Here is a 21,756-nt window from a genome sequence, read left to right as displayed (position 1 = left end):
GGGCAGCTCTGAGTACCGATAAGAGTGAACGGTTAAATCCCCATGAATCCTGTTACATAATTTAGCACGATCATGTTGTTGCCCCCTCAACCAATAAGTGATGCTTTGCACTGAAAGACTGATTAATCGCTTTGTGTGGGCACAGACTCATCCGCATCCATGAACCCACAGACCAGTGGTGGAAGAAGTGTTCGGATTATTTTCTCAAGTGGAAGTAGCACTACCACTCTGTTAGAAGAGAAATCCTGCTTTCGTAAATGCGATTTTAATTAAAAGTAGAAACAGAAAAGTAAGTGGTTTGTCACGACTGAAGCATTACTTCAGTTGTAGCTGTTCAAGGCACAGCAAATAACCGCCACTTAAACTGCTGGCATCAGCAGAACTTGAAGGATACGTCTGGTAATTATTCTACATTTTTCTTGTTGTCGCCAAATCCCATTAAAATGTCAAAACCAACAATGATTTGATCCTACTAATAACAATGTTATGTGTTTACTGAGCGTGATGTATCTCATTCTGTGCCGTAGAGCTCCACTATTGTCAAAGAAATGTTAAAAAACACATCAGCGAGCCACACTGTTGCACTGGGTGACATGCTCCTTTCGTTGTGAGGAACATTTCGTTTATTTTTAGTCAATCTGACGTAACCGTCAGAAAATACTCACAAGTGCTCCAAATGTGCATATTAATCCACTGCTGGAAATAGTCCCCCAACAAATACAGTAATTTAGCTTGAGTGATATTTGCGTAACACCTCAGTGCCCATTTTATAAAGTATAAACGGATGAAAGAAATGAATCACAACTCATTTCTAAGAATGCAAGTGGAACACATGGGTTATGGCCACGGACAGAATGAGTGACAGACTAATCTATTGTTCTCCGTGGGATTTGTTGACAATAATCAAACTTACCCTTGAATCTTTCCAGTGATGGATTTATCTTTGGTCTATTGAGGGCAGGCATTATGCTGGCTCATAAATCGTATAAAAACACAAGTAGTATAACTTCAGATTTCCATTACTTTGTCTGTACATCCATGGTTACAGTGCAAACAGGAATTGCCAGCAGCAAATACAAAGCTAGTGCAGGTTGACTTTCTGTGTCGCCGGTTTGCCCTCAATGGGAACAAACAACGACATTAAAGGAACGCAGGGACCGGGTTCAGCACACAATTCACCCACAAACTCTGTTGCAATAATTCACTGCATGTTTGCATCACCCAAAGCATAATGGGAGCGGTAGTGCCTCAGCTCAAGGCATGGCTGGCGAGACAAACTGGAAAAGTGCACTCAGTAGATACAGCAGATCTCTGCCAGGCGTGTCTCCCTCTCCCCTCCCAAACAAAGAAGAGTTGAAGCTCACTCAGCTGTCCCGTCACAGTCAAGATGGCAGTCGAGTTAAAACATCGAATAAAACTGAGATTTATTAATATTGTATTGGGCCTTACTTCAGTGTATCTTAACGAATTGAGTATGGAATTAAAATCAAACTTTTTTTTGTGGAGGAGGCTAAAATGTGGACGAGTTATGTCAGACAGATACACACACACACACACAACATCTCCCCAAAGGCTTACGAGTGGCCGAGACACTCGGAAACGTTGTTTGTTTGTTGTACATCAGCACATTTTGGAGCAGTATTAGGAATTGTATGTCGATTAATAATCATTGACACATAAATATATATTTTTATTATCTCTGGAACACTGACACATTCAGAGATGTTTGTGTTGTGTAGATAATACAAACGGAGTGTTGTATCATTGTGAGATGCTTCTCGCCATCTTAGTGGATTTCAGCTCGTTGAACTGATATGTCTACATGTTTGACATGAATCTATTTCACCGGGAAGTAGAAATTAAATCTATAATCGGCAAAAGGTTTGTCAAAAAGCTGCACATTAGGAGTGTTTCATCCGTGTAATTCTTGATGGTAGAGTAAGAATATAAGGTAATCACAGAATTATGGCTTCGCAGCTCTCTCGTGTGATTGAAACTAAAACGATGAAGCGATCGCACACTGTCCTCTAGATTTCAGACCGTTTAATCCACACATGACCCTTCTGTTCTGAAGCTGGAAACCAAAGAGCCTCTAATCTTACAAAGCCCAGAGATGCCAGTGAATCCGACTTTCTCGTGGACTCATCAAGGAGTCCGGAGCTCGAATGTGCTTCACTCCAGCGTGCTCTTAACGGTAACGGAGCGGCGGAAGTGTCCGCTTCGTGCCGGGTATTGCCATGGTGTCCTCAGATTCAGCCTCGGGTTCATCCCGAATGAAATCGCTCCAGGATTTGTCCCTTGATGCAGCAACAAAAGGGTCTTGGCTCTGTTGTTTTGTTTTCTAGCTTTAGAAACTTGTTCATCCTCCTGAGTCGAGCTCTAGCTGATCAGGATCATAGGAATGTGTGGATTCTCCCTTCAACCCCCTGCTGGAGACGTGTCTGGTCTATCTGTAGCCGAGGAACGCCTGTTTAGCTTTGCATTTCTGCTGCAATGTTCAAAGAGCAGCTGTTCCTCCCCCCCCCCGCCTCTTTATTCTCCCCTCCTCGCATGGACCATTAGTCTATTGGAAGAGAGTTGTGTTGCGTTGTGATGCAACTTCTCTGGCAAGGAAAAAGTTCAAATCGATCATGTTTGCCCGCCGTAAATTGCTCGGGTGAGAATTGGAAGGATTGGTACATTTAATACTTTGGGACAGAGCCAGCTTATAGAGGATGGACTAATCGGCTGTTTCCCTGCCAAGGTTGCCGTGCGGCTCCGTCAGAGCGGCCGCCGCCTCCTAAAAATGTCTTGCGACGAGCAGACGACAGCTAAATCGTGTTGAAAGTTCACAGCATGAAACATAGACTTTAACACTGGCGCCATTATTCTGTCCAGAATGTGCCAAACAGACAGCAGAAAACAACGCCACATACATAACTGCAATTATTTAATGAACAACATTAAATGCATGCAATCCGATAAGTTATAGAGCAATTCCCATCATGCTCCATGGAGTTATTGACGAACCAGACTGCCCACTTGATATCTTCCATGAGAAGAGGACAGGTCAAGTTCAAGGCCCGGCTAGACTGGTGGAGTTAACTCTGTGACGTCACTGCAATGCTGGGCCGCCCAGATAGTCACAGGCCATTAGACAAGCGGGGCTCCCAGTGCGAGAAGCACAGCGGTGTTCAGAAACCTTGTCCCTCAGTCTTCCATCAGTTTCATCCATGTAAAGTCAGATGCTGGGGAGTGAAGCCTGTAGACTACTTGGGTGGATGGGTAATGTTGCAGTTCACATAAACCAAGAGTTGTGCTGTGAAGAAGATCCTCAAAGACGTTTCGCTACGACAATCTTTACGACAGTTCATAGGAAACAAGGAGTTACTCTCCAGCTCCGACACTGGAGGGCTGGCTCGGAAGAAGCACAAACGCTTCAAAGCACCAGGCTTCAGAAAAGGAACAGACCGCCTGACATCCACAGCCTCATCAGCCAGATGGTGTGGTTTTATGCTACGGTGTACGCGGCCCCGTTGTTACATGATTGCATAAAGCATGTGCCGAACAAATGGAACTGCTGTTGTGGCCTGCTTGCCAGCATAAATCATTGTAAATGGAATTATTAAATAATCTAGTCGACACGTGTTTGCTGTAATCCGGTGCTTCGCTGTCGACGTGGCGGTCAACGGATTCACAGTTTCACCTCAAACCGGTCTCAATTTACACACAAGTAGAATGTGCTCGAGCTTCACACATATTAGAGGACCTGTCACTTAGTGGCTTTAAATATGTCATCTAATTGGCTTAGAGCAACAAGAGCTGTCATAGGGCATTCAATTTGTCACAACAGAACATTGGCACCTCTGGGTGGGCAATTATCCTTCACTTCCAGTACGTTTAACTACCGCACACATTGCACACGATATAGCGCGTTACGTTTTTCGCGACGCTCAATTAGCCGTCCGGTGTCATGTTTTAGAAAGGCGCGGATGCAGCCAATCGAGAGCCATCGGAGAAAATCGTTCTTCATTTGATTTTCAAGGTGTCGCCCTATTAAACCGTTCCAATATGGACACAATGCGGCCGAGTCTCTCCGAGTAATTACGACCAGAGAAAAGGCTGCGGTTTTTTTTATATTCCTGATGGGACCCTTTTTCAGAAGCAGAGGGAGCCGCTATCTGAGGCCGATGCTGTCCGCTCAGCGGTTTTTCATCCGAGTCAAAGGTGTTACTTGGCTGCGAGATATTTGTAGATTTTTGTTTGTTCCACCTCAGCCGCAAACGAATCGCTGCCGCGGCCCTGCGAGACTATAACCCCCCCCCCCCACCCCACCCGCCAGGCTCCTCTCCATTGTGTGTAGTAATAAGACTCTTGAGAGCGGCCACTTACTTATGATTGAACCAGAGAAGACCATTGTGCTACACACACGTTGTCTATTAAAAGGAAAAAGACAGTTGGGCTGCAATGCCCGGCCCACAAGTGAGACATTTGGGTGCGGGAAGTCGGCAAAGCAACACATTCTGAAATAGTTTTTTTCATGTAATCAGCTCCTACTTGTGTAGTATATTATGATCCCGTACCGCCTCAAATTTGAAGCAAATGCGTCGATCCTATAGGGTGTGTTATACTGCACAAGATGTAATAAAGAGAGCAAATACCACACTGATAACACACAAAAAAGGTTCTTATGCCTCTGGAAACCAAATTGGCACACCAAGGAGAGTAAAACAGCAGTGCACACAAACAGCTTTGTAGCAACTTCTGTCTGCTGTCTAAGGGGCTTCGGCAAACCAAAGCTGCTTTCTTTTACAAACGTTAAAATACGCTGTTTTTTCCCAGCTGAACCTGAAATGATTTAATTCATTGGACACAATTAATAAAGCACAAAAACAAAATCAAAACACCAAATCACCTTGGGTTCTGATCAAATCTGCATTGTCCCTTTTCCAATAAGGCATAAAATGCTCCTTTCATGCTTGTGTATCCGTGCGGAGCCTTTCATTGCTGCGATGGTTATACATCGATGATAACAAATAACAGAGTCGGATCGCTCTTATTTTTCTGGGGCTGAAGTGTTCTGAAATGACTGGTTTTCCTCCTCATTAGATGCATCTGTGCATTGAAGAATTGAAGAATCTGTCGCCGTTTTAAGTGAATTACACTCTTCGTTGATCACGCCAACGATTATCGTGCGGACCGGTCTGGAATGCACAAGCGCGAAGGCACGGTTGCAGGCATTTGTTTTAATTGTCGCGCCACAATGATTAAGCGGCATTTTCATGCGCTTTGACTGGGGCCTGGCAAGATGGATGGCCCGCAATGCTATCTGTTCTCAGGGAGTCAAGTCCTTGGCACCACCGTGGTTCACTGCTGCTTAGATTAACACAAAGCCGGGGGACGTCATTTCTGGACCCTCGCCACCGTTTTGTTTCTTTCCCGTTTAAAAAAACAATCAAATCTACAAGTCACGTTCATCTTCTTGTAGTCTGGAATGCTTCCACCCCCCCCCCCCTGGTCCACGCTGAACAATGTTTAACTTCTTCATTTACATGTTCATTTTCTCCATTTATTTATTTGCAGGTGGAAACTGAATGGCACAGAAATCAGTCCCGAATCTGGATCTCACTACAGCCTGTCTGGAGGCAACCTGAGAATCAGCCATCTGAACAAGGACCAAGATGCTGGAACGTACCAGTGCCTCGCCTCCAACTCTTTCGGGACCATCGTCAGCCGAGAGGCCAGTCTAACCTTTGCATGTGAGTTTGTTTTCCGTCTCTCTGGGTAAACTTTGTTTTGGCTTCTGAGCTACCACTAAAAAAGAAAAGAAGAAGCGCAGCAGAAATAAAAGACACGCCGGTTCTAATACATCAGAATCAGAATCAGAACCGTTTATTGCCAAGCAAGTTTTCACCTGCAAGGAATTTGTCGTGGCATTACATGCCATGACAAACATAGAAACAGGTCTCTGGGGAACTACTCCCTCTGTGTGCTGACTACAGTTTACTCTTAGTCATCACGGAAGATCAAACACAAACCTACAAACCAGTCCAAGTGAAGTGAAAGTCAAAGCAGTGGGTAAATAATAGAGCTGCCTCTAGTGCTGCTCTCCACTGTCAAAGAACCAGTGGTAGAAGAAGTACCTCAAAGTTCTAAGATGAAAACAGGGACAACTCCCAGACTGGACAAGGCCTTTGTAGCACCCTGTCAATCACAAGGATGTTGTCTGTTAAATGAAGATTCATTTTTTCTTGGAAGTGATAGGCTCTTCTTCTGTCTCCTTAGTGGGCCTTTCCCTCTTTGCAAATAAGCTCTCCAAAAGTTATTTACTCATTTTCGCTAGTTTGCGGGCTTCATTTTTGAGGTAACGTATCACGTGACCAAGAGCCACAGGCGGATGAAATTGCGAGAGAATCCGGTCATTTTTCAAAATAAAACGGAAATAATATAATATTTATTATTTCTGTGCGGCCTGGTACCAAATGATCCACGGCCCAGTTGGGGACCACTGATTTAGAAAATGATGCTGAAACTTGTGGACGGAGATCGTTTAAAAAAAAGGTATTCGTGTGGATGTCGACTCAGGGAGCCGCAGGTTGCCGACCCCTGCATTTGGCAGAGGCTTCTTAGTGAAGTTTTCAGTGCAATATAACGCAATGCACGCTATCTTCAACCACTGCAAAGAACAAAAGAACACCAAACTAAAGAAAACAGTCCAACATGCCAAGTCAGCCTTATCAGTTTTGCCGATGAATGTTTTTTTAATGACCCTCCTCTACCGATTTGCGACCGTCACAATGATAGACCGTTTGACGGATCCAAGCGAGTCGAACTGACGGCCGGCGGACTTCATATTCCTGAAGCAGGAGGAAGTCAATAAGTGCCTGCTGTGTGTGCCAGTTATCGGACAGGCATAAATAATGACATTAACCGCGAGTGAGTGATCGCTCGCTCAGATTAGATTCGGTGGGTTTAGCGCTTCGGGGACAAGGCCACCGATATATCTCAGGCCATTCGTTTGGTCCCCTGGACCAGTGAGAAGTCAATCGGCACTCTGATTCTGCTGGTGGATTTCCACTACGTGGGGATGACAGTTCCATCAATTGTTGGGCTCTCTGACCTTACCAGCCTTCAGTTGTTGTCACAGAGACAGGGCATGCATGTACGACCGAGTGTCATCTGTCTTCTTTATTAATCTCCGTATTGCTTCATTAACTCTGAGGGCACTAATTTAAAGGGCAACAGGCATTACTGGAGAGTGTCATGTAGTTCTTTGTGGGAATTTAAGCGAACTTAAGTACCAGATCTGTTTTCCTCCTGCAGGGAGGCATGCAGAGATGCTCTGCTCCTGTAAACGCAGACTATCGGTCAAATACATTCCCTTTGGTGCAAGTGTTGTTTCAGCACCTATCCCTTTTCCCTCCAGTAAAGACTGTGACCTTCTGGTGGTAATTAGTTTTACGCGTAATTTGCTGATTTTGACACACGAGAGACTGTGAGCCCACTCAAAGCTCGAATAAGCCCGGCGGTAAAGCCGGAGCCACAAAGAGTGGCTCACATTGGAGCTTTGAAAAAAAGCACATCCGCTGCACCTGAAAGGTCAAAAGTCAAGAGATTTATTAACGATTGTCAAAAAACGTTGTTTTACTTCCTGTAATGATGAATATCCCGTTTGGTGCATCTGAGGGCATATCGTTGAGAGAATTAAAGCACGAAAGAAAGTTATATTTGAGTGAATCATGAAGAGGTGAGATTGTTAAAATATATGAAAGTAAAGTTTTATTGAAGGGGATTTTGATTTTTTGTAATTTTTTGACAGTTATTGTTGAAGGATGACTTTGTGATATTCCATATTTTCTTTTTGTCAAAAAAATCCCACGAAAAGAACAAAAAAAACAACAATAAAATGAGTTGTCTGTGGAGCCACTGTTGACAATTCCTCTTTGCCATAGATACGTCCGACACAGGAACAAATGTGATGCGACGGGCTGTACAGTTATCCGTGGCGTCTTAATCTTGTTCCTGGCGAGTAATCTTTCTAAAAGGCGTAATTGGTGATGTCACAAGATGCGTTGTCACAGCACAATAGCGACGTCCTCCCAGTCTACGTGCACTGTGGGTCTTAACTTAAATCGTGCGTGTACAACTACGTTCTAATTAAAGAAACTTTTTTATATGATAACACCAATCCAGTCGTTTTATAGTGCTTTGATATTCACAGACAGCTGAAAACCCACAGGCTGAATTTATATTTGCAAAGCCGTGAGCGAGTGCTCTGCTTCCCAAAATTGTGCATATTTCATATTCTGTAGACGAGAGCAAACGCGCTGCACAGTGAAGCCCTGCCCTCCTGCACAACGGCACTGCTCGGTTAACACTCCGAGGTCGTTCTTTGAAATTGGCGGGACTCCAACACGCTTGAGCAGTTTCCCTCTGCGTGTCACAAACTTTTGATGGATGATGCTGCTCCTCGCGAGGGGTTGAGGCTCTCCTAAACCTGAGGCAAGGATAACTGATGGGCAGTGGGCGCTCCCGCTCAATACTCGCTGCCCTTGATTAGTATGTCTATCGATTCTGTATGAGCGATTATGTAAAAGACGTACAGCCATAATTCATACCGATCAACAGGCTGCGTGTTCAGTAATCTGAATGACAGCGTGGGCCTCTCACATGGGGGGCTGCGCATTGAATGTGGTGGCGAGCTGTCGAAGTTTCCCACCTGCGACCAGAGAGGTCGAAAGAGGCCATCGCTCAAGAACATTTGTTTTCCGGGAAAAACGCTGCTCGCCTTTAAACGTGATCCTGCTTTTTGCATGGGAGTTTATATTCACTTCTATATAGACTGTAGTGCTGTAGTGTCTCCTCAGTGTCAGACACGTTCATGTTTTACTAAACATGTAGGGGTGAGACTTCCTGATGTCACCAGAGTGGGCTTTAAAAGCCTTGAGGGGAGAAATGAATACCTCATTTAAATGCAAATAACTCCTCTCGACTCCTCTCAGCTGTTGTGATAATGCAGAGTGAGTATATTGACTTAGTTAATGAGGTGTAAATAGCTAATGGGTGTACTCTCTGGCTTTAACTTTTTAATTTTCTTTAATCCGCAGCACATTATCAAGATATCACTCTTGAGGTAAGGCGGCGGAACACACACGTTAGGATTTACTAAACATCTTTTTCAGATTGAACACTGAGGAGCTGTTCATGATGGACATTGCTGTTGGGAAAAGAGCTCAGCAGCATCCGTAATGCCTGCGTGGCTCAACGATAGCACAACGAGTTGTGTGATATCTTACAAAAAGTCATTTGTCGCGCGTTGTTCTTGCAGGATTTCCGGCAACAAGAGCGATACGTTTGTGTTTCGGCAATGGAACTACTCGGTTAGGAAAAGATTGTGTTTTTTTTTTTTTTAAATCACATAAGTGACAACAGCTTCGCTGTACAGTGTCCAACAGTTTTGGGGCGTTTTTCACAGTTCTTCTCTCTGTGGCCTTGATTTACACTGCAATATATAAGTGCTGCACCTCTAGGAAACAGCACAACTACGGCTAGAAGTCGAGATGACTCAAAAATGTTTTTTTTATCATGAATCAATCATGAATTCCTAGTTGCATTGAGAGACGCAGAATTTAATGTTTTTTCAGGATTTGGTTTGAGTAAACGGTTTATTTGTTGCACAATTTCAAGTAGGACACGTAGAAAAACATGTTTTTGATGAAATATCACAATCGAAAGCTTAGTTTCGGTTGCTTTTCCTGACTGAATGGTTGGTCACACATGATGCGTTCAGTGACTATCGGAAAGATGAAAATCTGACGATAATGACGGGTTTCACAGCCTCTGGCTACAAAAAAAAGTCTGATTGTATAGAAGTCTATGAGAAAATGACTCTACTTCTCACTGGATTTATTACCTCAGCAAACATTGTAAACAAGAGTTCATGGTCTCAGTCTCCAGTTGCAAGTCCTTTTAGATACAGCATGATGTTCATTTAGTACATTATGGTCCATTTAGAGTGAAATAGACCTTAAAGCAGGGTATGCTTTAGGGCGGGGCTACCTTGTGATTGACAGGTCGCTACCACGGCGTTTTCCTTTGTGAAGGTAAAAAGATGTTTGTTTTTATTATTGTCTGCATTGTTTGATTGCTGCACACTTTTTGAGTTGGTAGAATTGATCGCTGTTGCTCATTTATGGATTTACCACTTCATAAAATCTCTGTGAATGACTTGTTTGTTCAGATTTTTTGTTTTCACGTGTGCAAACCCCCAGCCTGTCTCAATTTCCCCCCCGAGGGACGAACAAAGTATTCTGAATTGAATGGAATAATTGGGTTTGTGTTGCTTTTAAATTGCATTGTGTTATACTGACAATGAAATATGTTGTCTAACCCCATTAGTTTCAATGAGCCCAAAGCACATTGTACACTTCAATAGCACCTTAAACATCCTCCTCCATGAAGTTGAACAAACACCTCTGTAGAAAACTTTTAATGAAATCACCCTATCATATTTACATGTGATTATATCCTATAACACACACACACACACACACACACACACACACACACACACATTATCCACCATCCACTTGAAGACAAAGAGCATCCTTAAGGAGTCGCAGGTTGTAATGAATCTGGCGGTCACAGTTGGACGGGCTCGTTGAAGTATGATAAGTCGAGCTGGCATTTGGAAAGCTCATGTGTCTGGGATGTGATCATCAGCCTAATCTGGATCATTGTTTGTAATGCCGGGCCCAGGTTTGCAATAATTAACGCAAATTGATCTAGATGGGGCATCGCGCTTGCTCGCTCTGAGGTTATTAATCTTTGTTAGCCAGCCCCCCTTTGTTGAAAATGACACTGTGGCGTTTAGTGTGAGCTCGGGCGCAAAAAAACAAAAAGTAAAAACCTTAAAAAGAAGTTCCGTTCGCCGGCGTTCCTTTTTATGTGCCAAATTGAATGGATGCGTTATTGGAGACGTCCCTCGCAGGCAAACTGTGGTTTCATGTTTCCTTTTGAACTTTAAGAGCGAACATGTGCACAGCTGTGTGCACTCTGAGAAGCATGACTTTGGTGGAGCCCCCCCCCCCCCGATGTCCAAACCCTGCATCCGAAATGGCGCTTTTCGTCCTCTCTCCTCCAGCCCTTTTCACAACAATGCTTCTTTTGCTCTCTTTTTTTTACCCTCGCCGTTGAGTGTGGATGGATGGGGATGTGGAGGGTAGGGTGGGGGGTGGATTTTGGATTTTACCAGTATTGCGGCATGCTTTCAGCACGGGCGAGGCCACGTCCATGGATTCTGGACAGGGACAATCATTGGCTTCAGTGACGCAGACGTCCCCCACTTCACAAATCACAAGAGCTTTGATCTCAGCCAAAAATAATGCCAAAAAGACTCTTTTTGGGGAATAAATTCAGTACCTTAGATGTCTCTTGCTCTTGTCCACTTTGTTCTATAGGCTCGTATTTTGGGGAGGCTTGGGTGCTTTTATCTAACCTTCTATCGCGCCTTCAGATGAAAGTAAGTGGTGGGGCCTACTCAAAATAAAAATAAAAAGCTTCTGTTGCCGTTTTTGGAGTGGCCGGATTGTTTCGACAAGACAAAAAACAACAACAATTGTCCTTGACTCCAGGCCGTGTTTGGATAAGAAAAGACGGTCTTCCATATTTCCAGCATCTTACCGTGAAAGGACTGAGGTGAAGCTGAAATATTTCATGTCATTAAAGGCACAAAGCTGAGGAACAAGCTCCCGTCAGTGATCTCTGATGAGCAACGCCAACCAGAGATAAAGTCAATCGACAACGGCGAAGTCAATTAGCTGTGCTTCATTAATCACCTCTTAGTGACAGTCAAGAGATAACCAGACAGCCAGTGTTCCTTGAAAAAGCCGCGGAAAAGTAGCGATTTGTGAAATATGACAAGCTATAAAAACAAATATCCTAATTTAAGCGCCGAGGCCAGATTGAACGCTACACACGTCATAAACCTCCAGGAAAGCGTCTTAAATTCAGATCCTCAGACATCTTTGCTCTTCTCTTTCCTTTTTCTTTTTTTGTTCACTTTTATGAGTCGGTTCCCACCCCGCCGACGTCGGCAGACTTTCTCTTTTTTTTTTTCACAGCCCAGGAAATATAATTTGGAGGGACAGTGATTTGCGGAGTAAAAATGACTGCAGACAGGGAATTTGTCATCCCATCTACGGACGGCACTCAGACGCTCAATTATTCTGGTGCGGAGATGGCGTCTTGGTTTTTTTCCCAGTAAAGAGCAGGGACAAACAAATTTCGTAAATCAAAAGAGTGGATTTACATGTTACGAGCACTTTACTCCTGCACTTATTTTCCCGCGTTGACGCTGTGTGAATAATTCACCCCTGATATGCTGCCTGGAAGCAAGAAAGGCTCGTTGGAGTTGAATTGACTTAGTGCGGTAGACGTAGTGAAGGCATGCTTATGTTTTCTTCAGATCAGAGTCTTTGAAAGACAAATTGTGGAGCTTTTGCAGCATTCTGTCGGATTGCGCAGCACATTGTAGCACTGCTGGTTTATCGTGTAATACAGAGGAATCAGGAATGACTGTTTACTACTTCCAGAATTCAAACGCTGACTTTGAATTAGTCATCTTATGCTGCAATCTGATTCAGTGTTATGTTTAATGTCACCTTACAACAAATGTCAACTAATGTCAACTTGCAACCCACTGTCACAGGTTGTGCATGTCTGTGTTTGACCACAGGGACATTTCTTAATTCTTTCTTGGCATGAAGAGGTCAAACTATCCGTATATTATTCAAGGAGGAAGGGAAAGACAAGAGAGACTGCTGTGACTTTCAATACAATGTCTTACAAAAAAGTTTCTTTTGCGTTTTTCTTACATTGTTCGGTTTAGGAAAAGATTGATTGATACGAATACGGAGGGGGCGTACGGAAGTGGAAGTGGCATATGGTAGTTCATTTTCACATCTGGTTTCACGGGACAGGAACAGCTGTCTCCTGGTTTAGACCCAAACATCCACCCCGACCTCCTACGCGGACTTTGTCACTCTTTCTACTACGTCACCTGTACTGGCTTACGACTAAATGAATTACATACAAATTGATTGTGTGGGTTAAATTATGAATGGTTACTTTTGGGAGGTGAAGCTACGAACAGTGTGTGAGAACAGCCTGATCACGGCTATATCCATGCTTTCAAAAACGCTCATGAGATCTTTTTTTTTTTTTTTTACCTTTTTACTATAATAATGTAATTTCTAAAAAGCTTGATGTCAATCCCTGCACGTCCTGTCTTAGTGTTATTCACAGTATTCTGCTGCACTAAACGACTTCCTGAGCTCCTTCTCCATGAACACAAACAGACCTTAACGGAACCCACCGCGGACCAGTGACTCTTTCTGTGACACTATTTGGTTGCAGCTGGCAGGAAGCCGGAGCACAATCGGCTCCTGGGGGCCAACGCTCCTCTGCCTCACTTTGTCGCACTTTCTCGGCGGCGGACTCATACAAGTGTGTTCTGACAACTTGCTAATAAATGCAAAGTAATCCGTAGTTAGTGTCGTCTGCGTGCGAACACTGGCATCTGGTTCAGTCAACTTTAGCAAATGGTTAATTTAATGTTCACAAACAATAAAATCATAATTAATCGTGTTTGCAAATTATTATTAATGTTATAATTTCTGTTATGTTATCAATAAATTGTGTCAAAACAAATAATTAGTTTATAAGTGATATGTTGTATCATGGCTGATACGTGATGATAACAATTACATTCTGATCATATTTGTAAACTATTTAAGAACAGTTTATTGTTGTAATCATAACATTTTACATACTATATTAAGGATTTGTTAATGATTACCGAATCATTTTTAAACTTTAAGAAACATTACATAGAAAGATGGACCATAACCCAATCAGTAACCATTGTCAAAGTATTAACTATCAAAATAATGTTTATAGATGCTTTACAACTGATTTTATAACCATTTAACAAGATATTATAATCATCAGTTGCACCATTCAAATACAAATTATAGACACTTAATAAACCATTTATTCAAAAGGTGTTGATGTTTTACAAATGATGTAACCATTTAACGAGGTATCAGTTGCACCTGCAGAAAAGCATCAAAATAGTGTTTATAGACACTTAAGTTAACAACCCATTTATTCAACAGTGTTACAAATAAAATTGTTTGTATATGGTTATCAAACCATTTATTAACTATGACCAAATACTTAATACAACATGTCAAATATTATGAGTGCAACAATAAAACGTGAAAATAGTTTAATAGTAAAATAACCATTGACTGAAGTTTAATTCACTATCAATGTACTATTTATTAAAAATGTTTATTCTAAAGTGTTACGATTTTTTTTTTACTAGCCACTAACACTATGAATCGAGTGCTACCAAGAAGACTGGCAGGTATTTTGGACATGAAGGTGTTCCACCTGTGTGATCAACATATAGAAACGAGGACACTAATTGTCCTCCTTGTTTTAAAAGTAACACATGTACAAATGTCTCAACAAAGCTGAAACAAGACTTTTTTGCGTCCAGTTCAGACACATCAAAATGACCGTGAAGTGCCAAATCTGGCATCAATCTTTAGCAAAGAATATTGGGGAGTTGGTTTCTTAACAGGGCTTAAGCGCCTCAAATAGCTGCGAGTTAAACTGTGCTCGTGGGTCAAGACCAGATTTATGTTGAAAGAAATAATTAAAGGCTGCTCCTTAATTGACTTGTCCTGCCGCCAATATGACACATATTAACTGACCTTATAGTCCTCTTCATAAATCAGTGAGCCCAATCATTTCTACATTTAGATCACTCGGAGCCGAACTAATCAGTGATCTCATTTCAAAGTGTATCGGCTGCACTTTTGAGAAGAGCAGGTCCGCAGAAGAGAGCGCTCGTGTGTCTGCACCGCTGCTCGCAGTGACTTGAGAATATGCTGCGTATTACAGAGCAAGGTTAATTGAGGTTAATTAATCCCATTTGGAGAATATGTATGGATCAATTTGAGACCCACCTGTCTTTATGTATTAATTCGCTGTACGTCGATTCTTTTGTTTAAAGCGCAATTATGAAGGCACTTTGCCCTCGAAGCAGGCGTCATAAATGTACAAACGAAATACAGAAAAAAACTGAAAGATGCTAACTAACTGAGAATAAATCAAAAATGCACCTTAGACCTTGTTTAGTAGGAATGGAAATAGACAACTAAGAGGACCTGATTGCTTTGCTAATTTAATAATGCTGCCATGTAACTGCAAATCCTCAATTGATTCATGTTCTCTTGCTTTCAAATATCTGTACAGCCTTGTATTAAAGTGCTTCCAATAAGGACCCATTCCCCCCCCCCCTCTCCCGCCACAGTCATCGGTGCAGACATGAAGCCTCCATGTGATGTGTGAATTACATTTGCCCCAGCTCCACCAGGATGTAAACCATTAGCGCGGCGAGTCGTTGGAAGCGCGTTGCGAACCGCTATTGTCTCCATCAATTGTCAAAATGAAAATTAGTTGGGTTTCGACAGTACTTCTGGCGTCAGAACCACACCAGAAATAGCTTTGTAGTGTTCAGTGGGCGTGGGCGTGATGAATGAAAGGTAACCTGATTACCACCCGAGCTATTAAAACCCCTCAAGTGTGACCCGCCACAGCAACCCTCTCTGCTTAGCAGCGGGGCTGCACATTGCCGTTTGCCTCATGTTGGTTGGTGTGCGCGCCACTCTTGATTTGAACTGTTCTTTTGTTTTTTTCATAACACGTTTAGGTCATGCAAGGCTTCCATTTATTATTTGGAAAATACAATTACTGGCGCTGGGTACAGTAATAGTCCTGATGCATTTCATTTTCTCACTCTCAACTGTGTCTCCTCCAGAATGCAATTATTTGTCAGGTGAAACTGTATTATGTCCTCTGTTACGTGCAGCATGCCTCACTTCATGTCGTCTTTAAAACCACGAAAAAGAAATGAAAGCACACAAATAACATGCATTGAACAGGACACTAGGCCCGACTGGGATCTGACGTTGATGGAAGCGAAGCAGGTGCTCCAGTAGTTGGATGTAAACATACATTAGGTTGCATATTCTTTGCATATTTTTTGGGGAAAATTCAAAGTTGTGCACTTTGTGGAGCGACTGGAGATCACAGTGCATTCCCCATAACCGCAATATCACTGGTTCAATTCCAGCCGAGGACCTTGGTTGCATGTCATACGCTCTTTCTCTCCCCCAACAATAAAATAGCATTGACCATTTTTGTATTATCAAGATTGTTGGTTTGTTGTTCATTTCACATTTTGACATTACCAATAAATTCCCTTCATGCAAACTAAAAATAACAAGCCTTTATCTTTAGTGTGAACAGTAAAAAGTGTACCAACAATTATCTTTTGTTTGTTGATTTGTTGAGTGCCTAGAGATCTGGAAGACCTTCATATTTATCTGTACATCTGTCCTGTGCATCTGCGTTCATATTCACACTCAGGCATTCAGCCGCCCAAGGCCTGCATGATATCGTCAACGTATCCTCATACAATGGTCGACGTGATATCCTACGAACAGTTACTCATCATTTCTTGTGCGTTTACCTATAAAAGCCGGCAACCCGTGTTAATTTCCGCTCGTTACATGCAAACGATCTTTTCTAAATAAACTTCCGTCTTTACAGGAAACTCGATTAAGTTCAGGCCACAAAACTACCGAGTTCGGTTTCGGTAAAGATCGTCAATTGGGTAAAACTAACCACGGAAGTGCCGTCACTAACGTGCGCAACGTGACCAAAGCATCACCTTAACTTCTGGTTTCACACGTGGAACTGACCCATCCACCTCCCCTCCCATCCACCTCCCCTCCCGCCTGCCCAGTGTGTGACGTCATCGTTCCTGATTACTTGGATAACATACGGAAACATTGTGTGGGATGTCCACGAATTACGGCGCATTATTTTTCATATAGGTATTGTTACAAATGCTGGATGAGAACAGCCTGATATAGACCGTTTTACAGCATGATTTTTCATTGATATTATGAATTAAATGGGATGATCAAAGAAAATGCATGTAAATACTCCATGTTATTGTGTTTATTGTGGTCCTGTTGCACATTTTGCTTGACTTTCACATTTTTTTTCAAATTCCTCTGATTCAAACCTGTGTACAAGACACGTTCTGTTTGTTTTCTTCTCCATCTTCGCACCATTTATTTATACCTATTGCTGTGCTTCTCTTCAGACAATTCTCAACTTTTACAACTTGTTTTTAAAACCAATTATTGCTGTCTTCCCACAAACGTCCCCACTGGGACCCTTTTATTCACTTCGTTCTGATACTCGTGGCGCCATCGCAGAGCGAGTGAGCCTTGGATATCCACAATACACACAGACGCACACATGGGATGATTTGGCCCGAGGCAAAGCCAAAGGCTGTTTATCACCCAAAAATGTTCACTCTTGAAAATGTTCCTCACACGATAGCGTGGATACACAGAGAGGCTACTGGCGTTGCTGTATTTGTATGTCATTTGTTTATAGCGCAGTGGTTCAGTGGTTTGCACTTCTGCCTCACACGCAGTTTGGGTTTGAACCTCGACCCCTCGGAGTTTACAAGAACTGTATTTATCAGGGTTAAGCCTCAGTTCCTTCCCACAGTCTAAAGAAATGTAGGCCAGCGACTTTCTGCGGTGTGTTTATCTGTGTGAGCTCTAAAATAAACGAGCATCCTGTTGTGAGTGTTTCCCCGCCCGCTGCGCACTGCTTTGGGCTCTATAGGCTGTGACGTTGACTGGGAGTAAGAAGCAAGACAAAGTAGGGCAGGGAAAAACAATAATGTGTTCATGACAACGCTCTCAAGTGTTTAAACCTCTGACTTGTGGGTATGTTTGACTTACTGCTGTGTTTTTCATTCTTGTCGTTTCTTCAGACTTGGAGAACTTCAAGACTCACAGAAGAAACTCCGTGTCGGTCCGCGAAGGTCAAGGAGTGGTTCTGCTGTGCGGCCCTCCGCCGCATTCTGGAGGTAACGCCATACTTCCTCGTTTGTAATGTTAAAACCCATTCGCATCAGCACACACTCGGGATTAGCTGCTTGACAGAAAGCCAAAAGTGAAAAGTTTGCCACGTCTTCAAATGTTTGTAATGTGAAGCTCTCACTAGCCGTAGAGTTTTACTCACATATTAGTCTGTGCATTTTCAAGTAGCACATGAGAAAAGCTGCATGGAAACAGCAACATTCTATAAAACTTCCTCAATGCACAAAGAAAGTCTTTACGTCAGCTTGAGGTGGTTTTTGCCTTTGAGGAACAAAAGATGAAGCACTAAATGGATTATGGAAAAGCCTTCGTCAAATAAGTTCTCACGTAGCGAACATTCACCTCACATGAATCGGCATTGTATGCGACGTCCCCGGAACGGGCAAAAGCTTGTCTTTGTCTCCGGAAAGCGTGAAACAAGGCCAATACCAGCCGACATGAAAGATCAGTTCAAACTTGACCAGTTGAAGCTTATTCCTGAAGACCTCTCTCCATTGTTCTATTGTACACGAGTTACATGGTCAAGCTGGCTTTTTGTTGTTTCCAGTTTGCAACCGCTACTTCTTCCACTCTGTTTACTGGCAGATTACAGCCAGAAGCGCCAACTTCTGACCAAATCACGCCGTACACATGTGTTTTCACTCCGAATCAGTTGATGGAAACGCAGCTACATCGCATTTAAAAAGTTTGCTTAAAATTTGACCAATTTGACAAATTAATGTAAATGCAGCTCCTGCTGCGTTGGGTCGGGGATGTTTAAGGTCCAGCTGGTTCAATGGCACCTTTGATTTGGTGATCAAGACCTTACATCTGGCACTACGAGGGACGGAAGTGATGCTTTCATTGCTTGTGTGGTGTGATCAGCTTTGCTCACAGGAGCCTGCAGCTAATTCTGCTTTGATTCGGCTTTACTTTTCTCCCTCATTTAAATGTCAGCGGAATTAAAGTATTACGCAGTCCTATGTATTCATCATTGTTTGTTCGCAACCTAAAGGCAGGCAATGCCCTGGATGAATTATATAAGCTGTAATGACATACAAATAATATGCAAATGTGCTTCCTTGCCGAGAGTTAGATGAGGAGCTTGGTAATCTCGTATCAGTTCGACATACTAAGAGAGAGCCAGGATTAACTTGGTTGAGCAGAGCTGAATGGACAGCTATTGGATGTGCCATGTGGCCTGTATGAAGCTAAAATTCCGAGTTCAAACATAGGTCGTGTCTGAAATCACTCATTCATTCACTACTCCCTTCTCACTGGCCAGGGAGTTCTACATTAAACGTGCCAGATCAACGTCGGCTGGTGGACCATCCAAAATAATAACAGACCACAGACAATTTTTTGTAATAAACACATATCGTAAGCTACTTTGTCGAGTTGCTTCTGATTGAAACGGAAGGAAATTTAAGTAAACGCTGATGCCGTGTATATGTCTAGGGCTTTTATTCTGAAAGGTAAGGATGAAAGGAGTAAAACGGTATACTTTGTTGACGTCTACGAGGGGCCGATAAGCATGTTTTCCCAAATTGATTAAAAAAATAAATGGACTTTGTGATTGTTTTGTGTTTGTGATGCGTTTCTCTGCCCACATTAAATGTTTTGTTTCCGCGCTGCTCTCTCTCCTCTCACTCGTCTGCCATTTTTCCTTCAGTGCAATGCATGATGGTATATAGTCCTCCGTTAGTGACCATCTGCAGACGACTTTTCACAATGCATTATGGGATACTTTGAGTCCACTATACAGGGTATGATAGTTCTCACTACACATTCGGACAGCACAACAGAGTCCACCATATAGTGAGTAGCTGAGTCATTTCGGACTCAGCCCTCGTTTTTCATCTTTCATATTTTCTGTATAATTGCAGCAGATGTGTCCTTTCGTGGCTTCTTCTCTTCTCTTATTGGACCTTCCAAATGCAACAGCTGCTGGAGTTTCAGTCCCTCAATTGACAGCCACCAAACAGATTCATGCACAGGTCCGCTGTGGTGAAAATGCTGCTCGCCTGTAACTGACTGTAATTGTTTGGGGCTCGTATATCCTTTTGGGCTTTTACCTGGCGAAACCTTGGCAGGCTCCGCGGCAATCTGGCAACATCAGATTTACTTGCAAGTGGTCGGGCTTACACGCCTGTATTCGATTGTTATCTATGGTGTGAACAGTTGCTTCGCTGACTGGTTTCACATCTGACAATTTGTGCTGACGTAATCCAATTAAAGTTCGTTTTTTTTGACCAATGGGGAAATAATTCCGACATGACAAGCATCTTCAGGCACATGAAAAGCCCCCTCAAGACACTTGTCTCCTCACTAATATACGGCGCCATTACAAGCTGTCAATTAGCAGTCCATTTCGCTGAGTTACATCTCTCAGCTGCAGTAGAAGCGACTATCAGTGTGTCATTCAGCTGGATAAACCACTCGGTTGTTGTCGTGGTCCTTCTTGCTTTTGAGTAGATGCAGTAAACAGTGTTTCTATGTGTGACTCCAATTCACGCTTGTTAGTCTTTCCCCAAAGCCCTGAGATGAAACGGTTAAAATATAGCTTTTGACATATGTTAAAGCATGTCTGCCTCCATTTTTAAGACAAAGACTCATGATGCAATTCTGGCACGAAGAGCAACCATATTCAAAAGCAACATATCCAGCGTCAGTTACATGTATCCACTCCCTCACCAGGGGGAATGAAACAGTAAACAAAAGACAGCAAATCAACAGGCTTCGCCCACACCAGGCTGTTGGCACTAAACACCAACACAAATACACGTTCAGCCAAGCCGCCGGTTGGGTTTGTATTCAAACTGGCAACAATGAAAAGCAATCAATCCGCAGGCAAAGACCTCAGTGTTTCGCCAGTGCCGGTCCTCTTTGTTGACCTGACCGGTTGCTTTTGTTGCATCTGAAATGGCACTTTGGATCTGCCTTTCAGCGGGGAATACTGCCGGTAACCTGGCAACGCGTATTTGTTTCCTCCACGTCACGGTGAAATCAAAGGGATTGCCTTTGAAAGCTTAGTCAGCAAATTTAAATTTAATTTCATGTTTTGAATTAGTTTCAATTAACTTGTCCTGGAAAGGAAATGAGTGGCATGAAATGCATTGAATAAGCAGGCGTCTTCCTAAACCCAATTATACGGGACGGCTCTCCCTGTGTGTCTACTGCTTGTGGATGACAGGCTGCGACCTGTTAGATGTCACAAATATATTATTAGTGATCAGGCAGATCTTTTTTTTTTTACTGCATTTTTTTAAGTTCTATTATTATTTTTAGTGGCTGATTTCAGAAATGTCAGTGATATAATACAAATGCTCCTTTTGCCCTTTATAATATACAGTAGTTTGCATTATATGAGGACCATGTTCCTTCATCCCCATGAACACACACTGTAGTTTATTCTGGCTCAATCCCGTCCTGCTGCTGTAAATACTCAATGCATCAAATGTGTATCAATCCACTGCTGAAAATAGTCCCTTATAAATGCACCATTTCCTCCTGTTTGAGGAATGTTTGCAAAAGGCTGCAGTGCCCCACTGTTTTAGCTAATTACTGTGGCTTTTTGAAAAATGACACAATGCATTTTTGACCTGTTTTTTAAAGAGTTATGTCTTCTGTAGGAAAGGAAGGGATTGGGGCTGAGAGCAACAAATAGGTTTGGGAAGAAAGAAACACATTGTTAGTTTGCTCTTTTTCTTATGATTAGTTAAGAAAAGCATAACAGCTATATTCTATTGTTTAG

At 42.7% G+C, this 21,756-nt stretch overlaps 1 protein-coding gene across 1 annotated transcript in view; it reads left to right on the top strand.

The window, feature by feature from the left end:
• cntn4 (contactin 4) overlaps positions 1-21,756 on the top strand; it is a 126,359-nt gene that overhangs the window by 39,043 nt on the left and 65,560 nt on the right. Inside the window, exons 4-5 of the mRNA XM_079265843.1 lie at positions 5,563-5,738; positions 17,915-18,010. Of these exons, the coding sequence (XP_079121969.1) occupies positions 5,563-5,738; positions 17,915-18,010 (272 nt within the window). The remainder of the gene's footprint in view (positions 1-5,562; positions 5,739-17,914; positions 18,011-21,756) is intronic.

Source organism: Melanostigma gelatinosum (assembly GCF_949748355.1).
Source record: "Melanostigma gelatinosum genome assembly, chromosome: 3".
Lineage (NCBI taxonomy): Eukaryota > Metazoa > Chordata > Actinopteri > Perciformes > Zoarcidae > Melanostigma > Melanostigma gelatinosum.
Note: the sequence above shows the minus strand (reverse complement) of the source record. Positions and strands in the feature narration are given on the sequence as shown.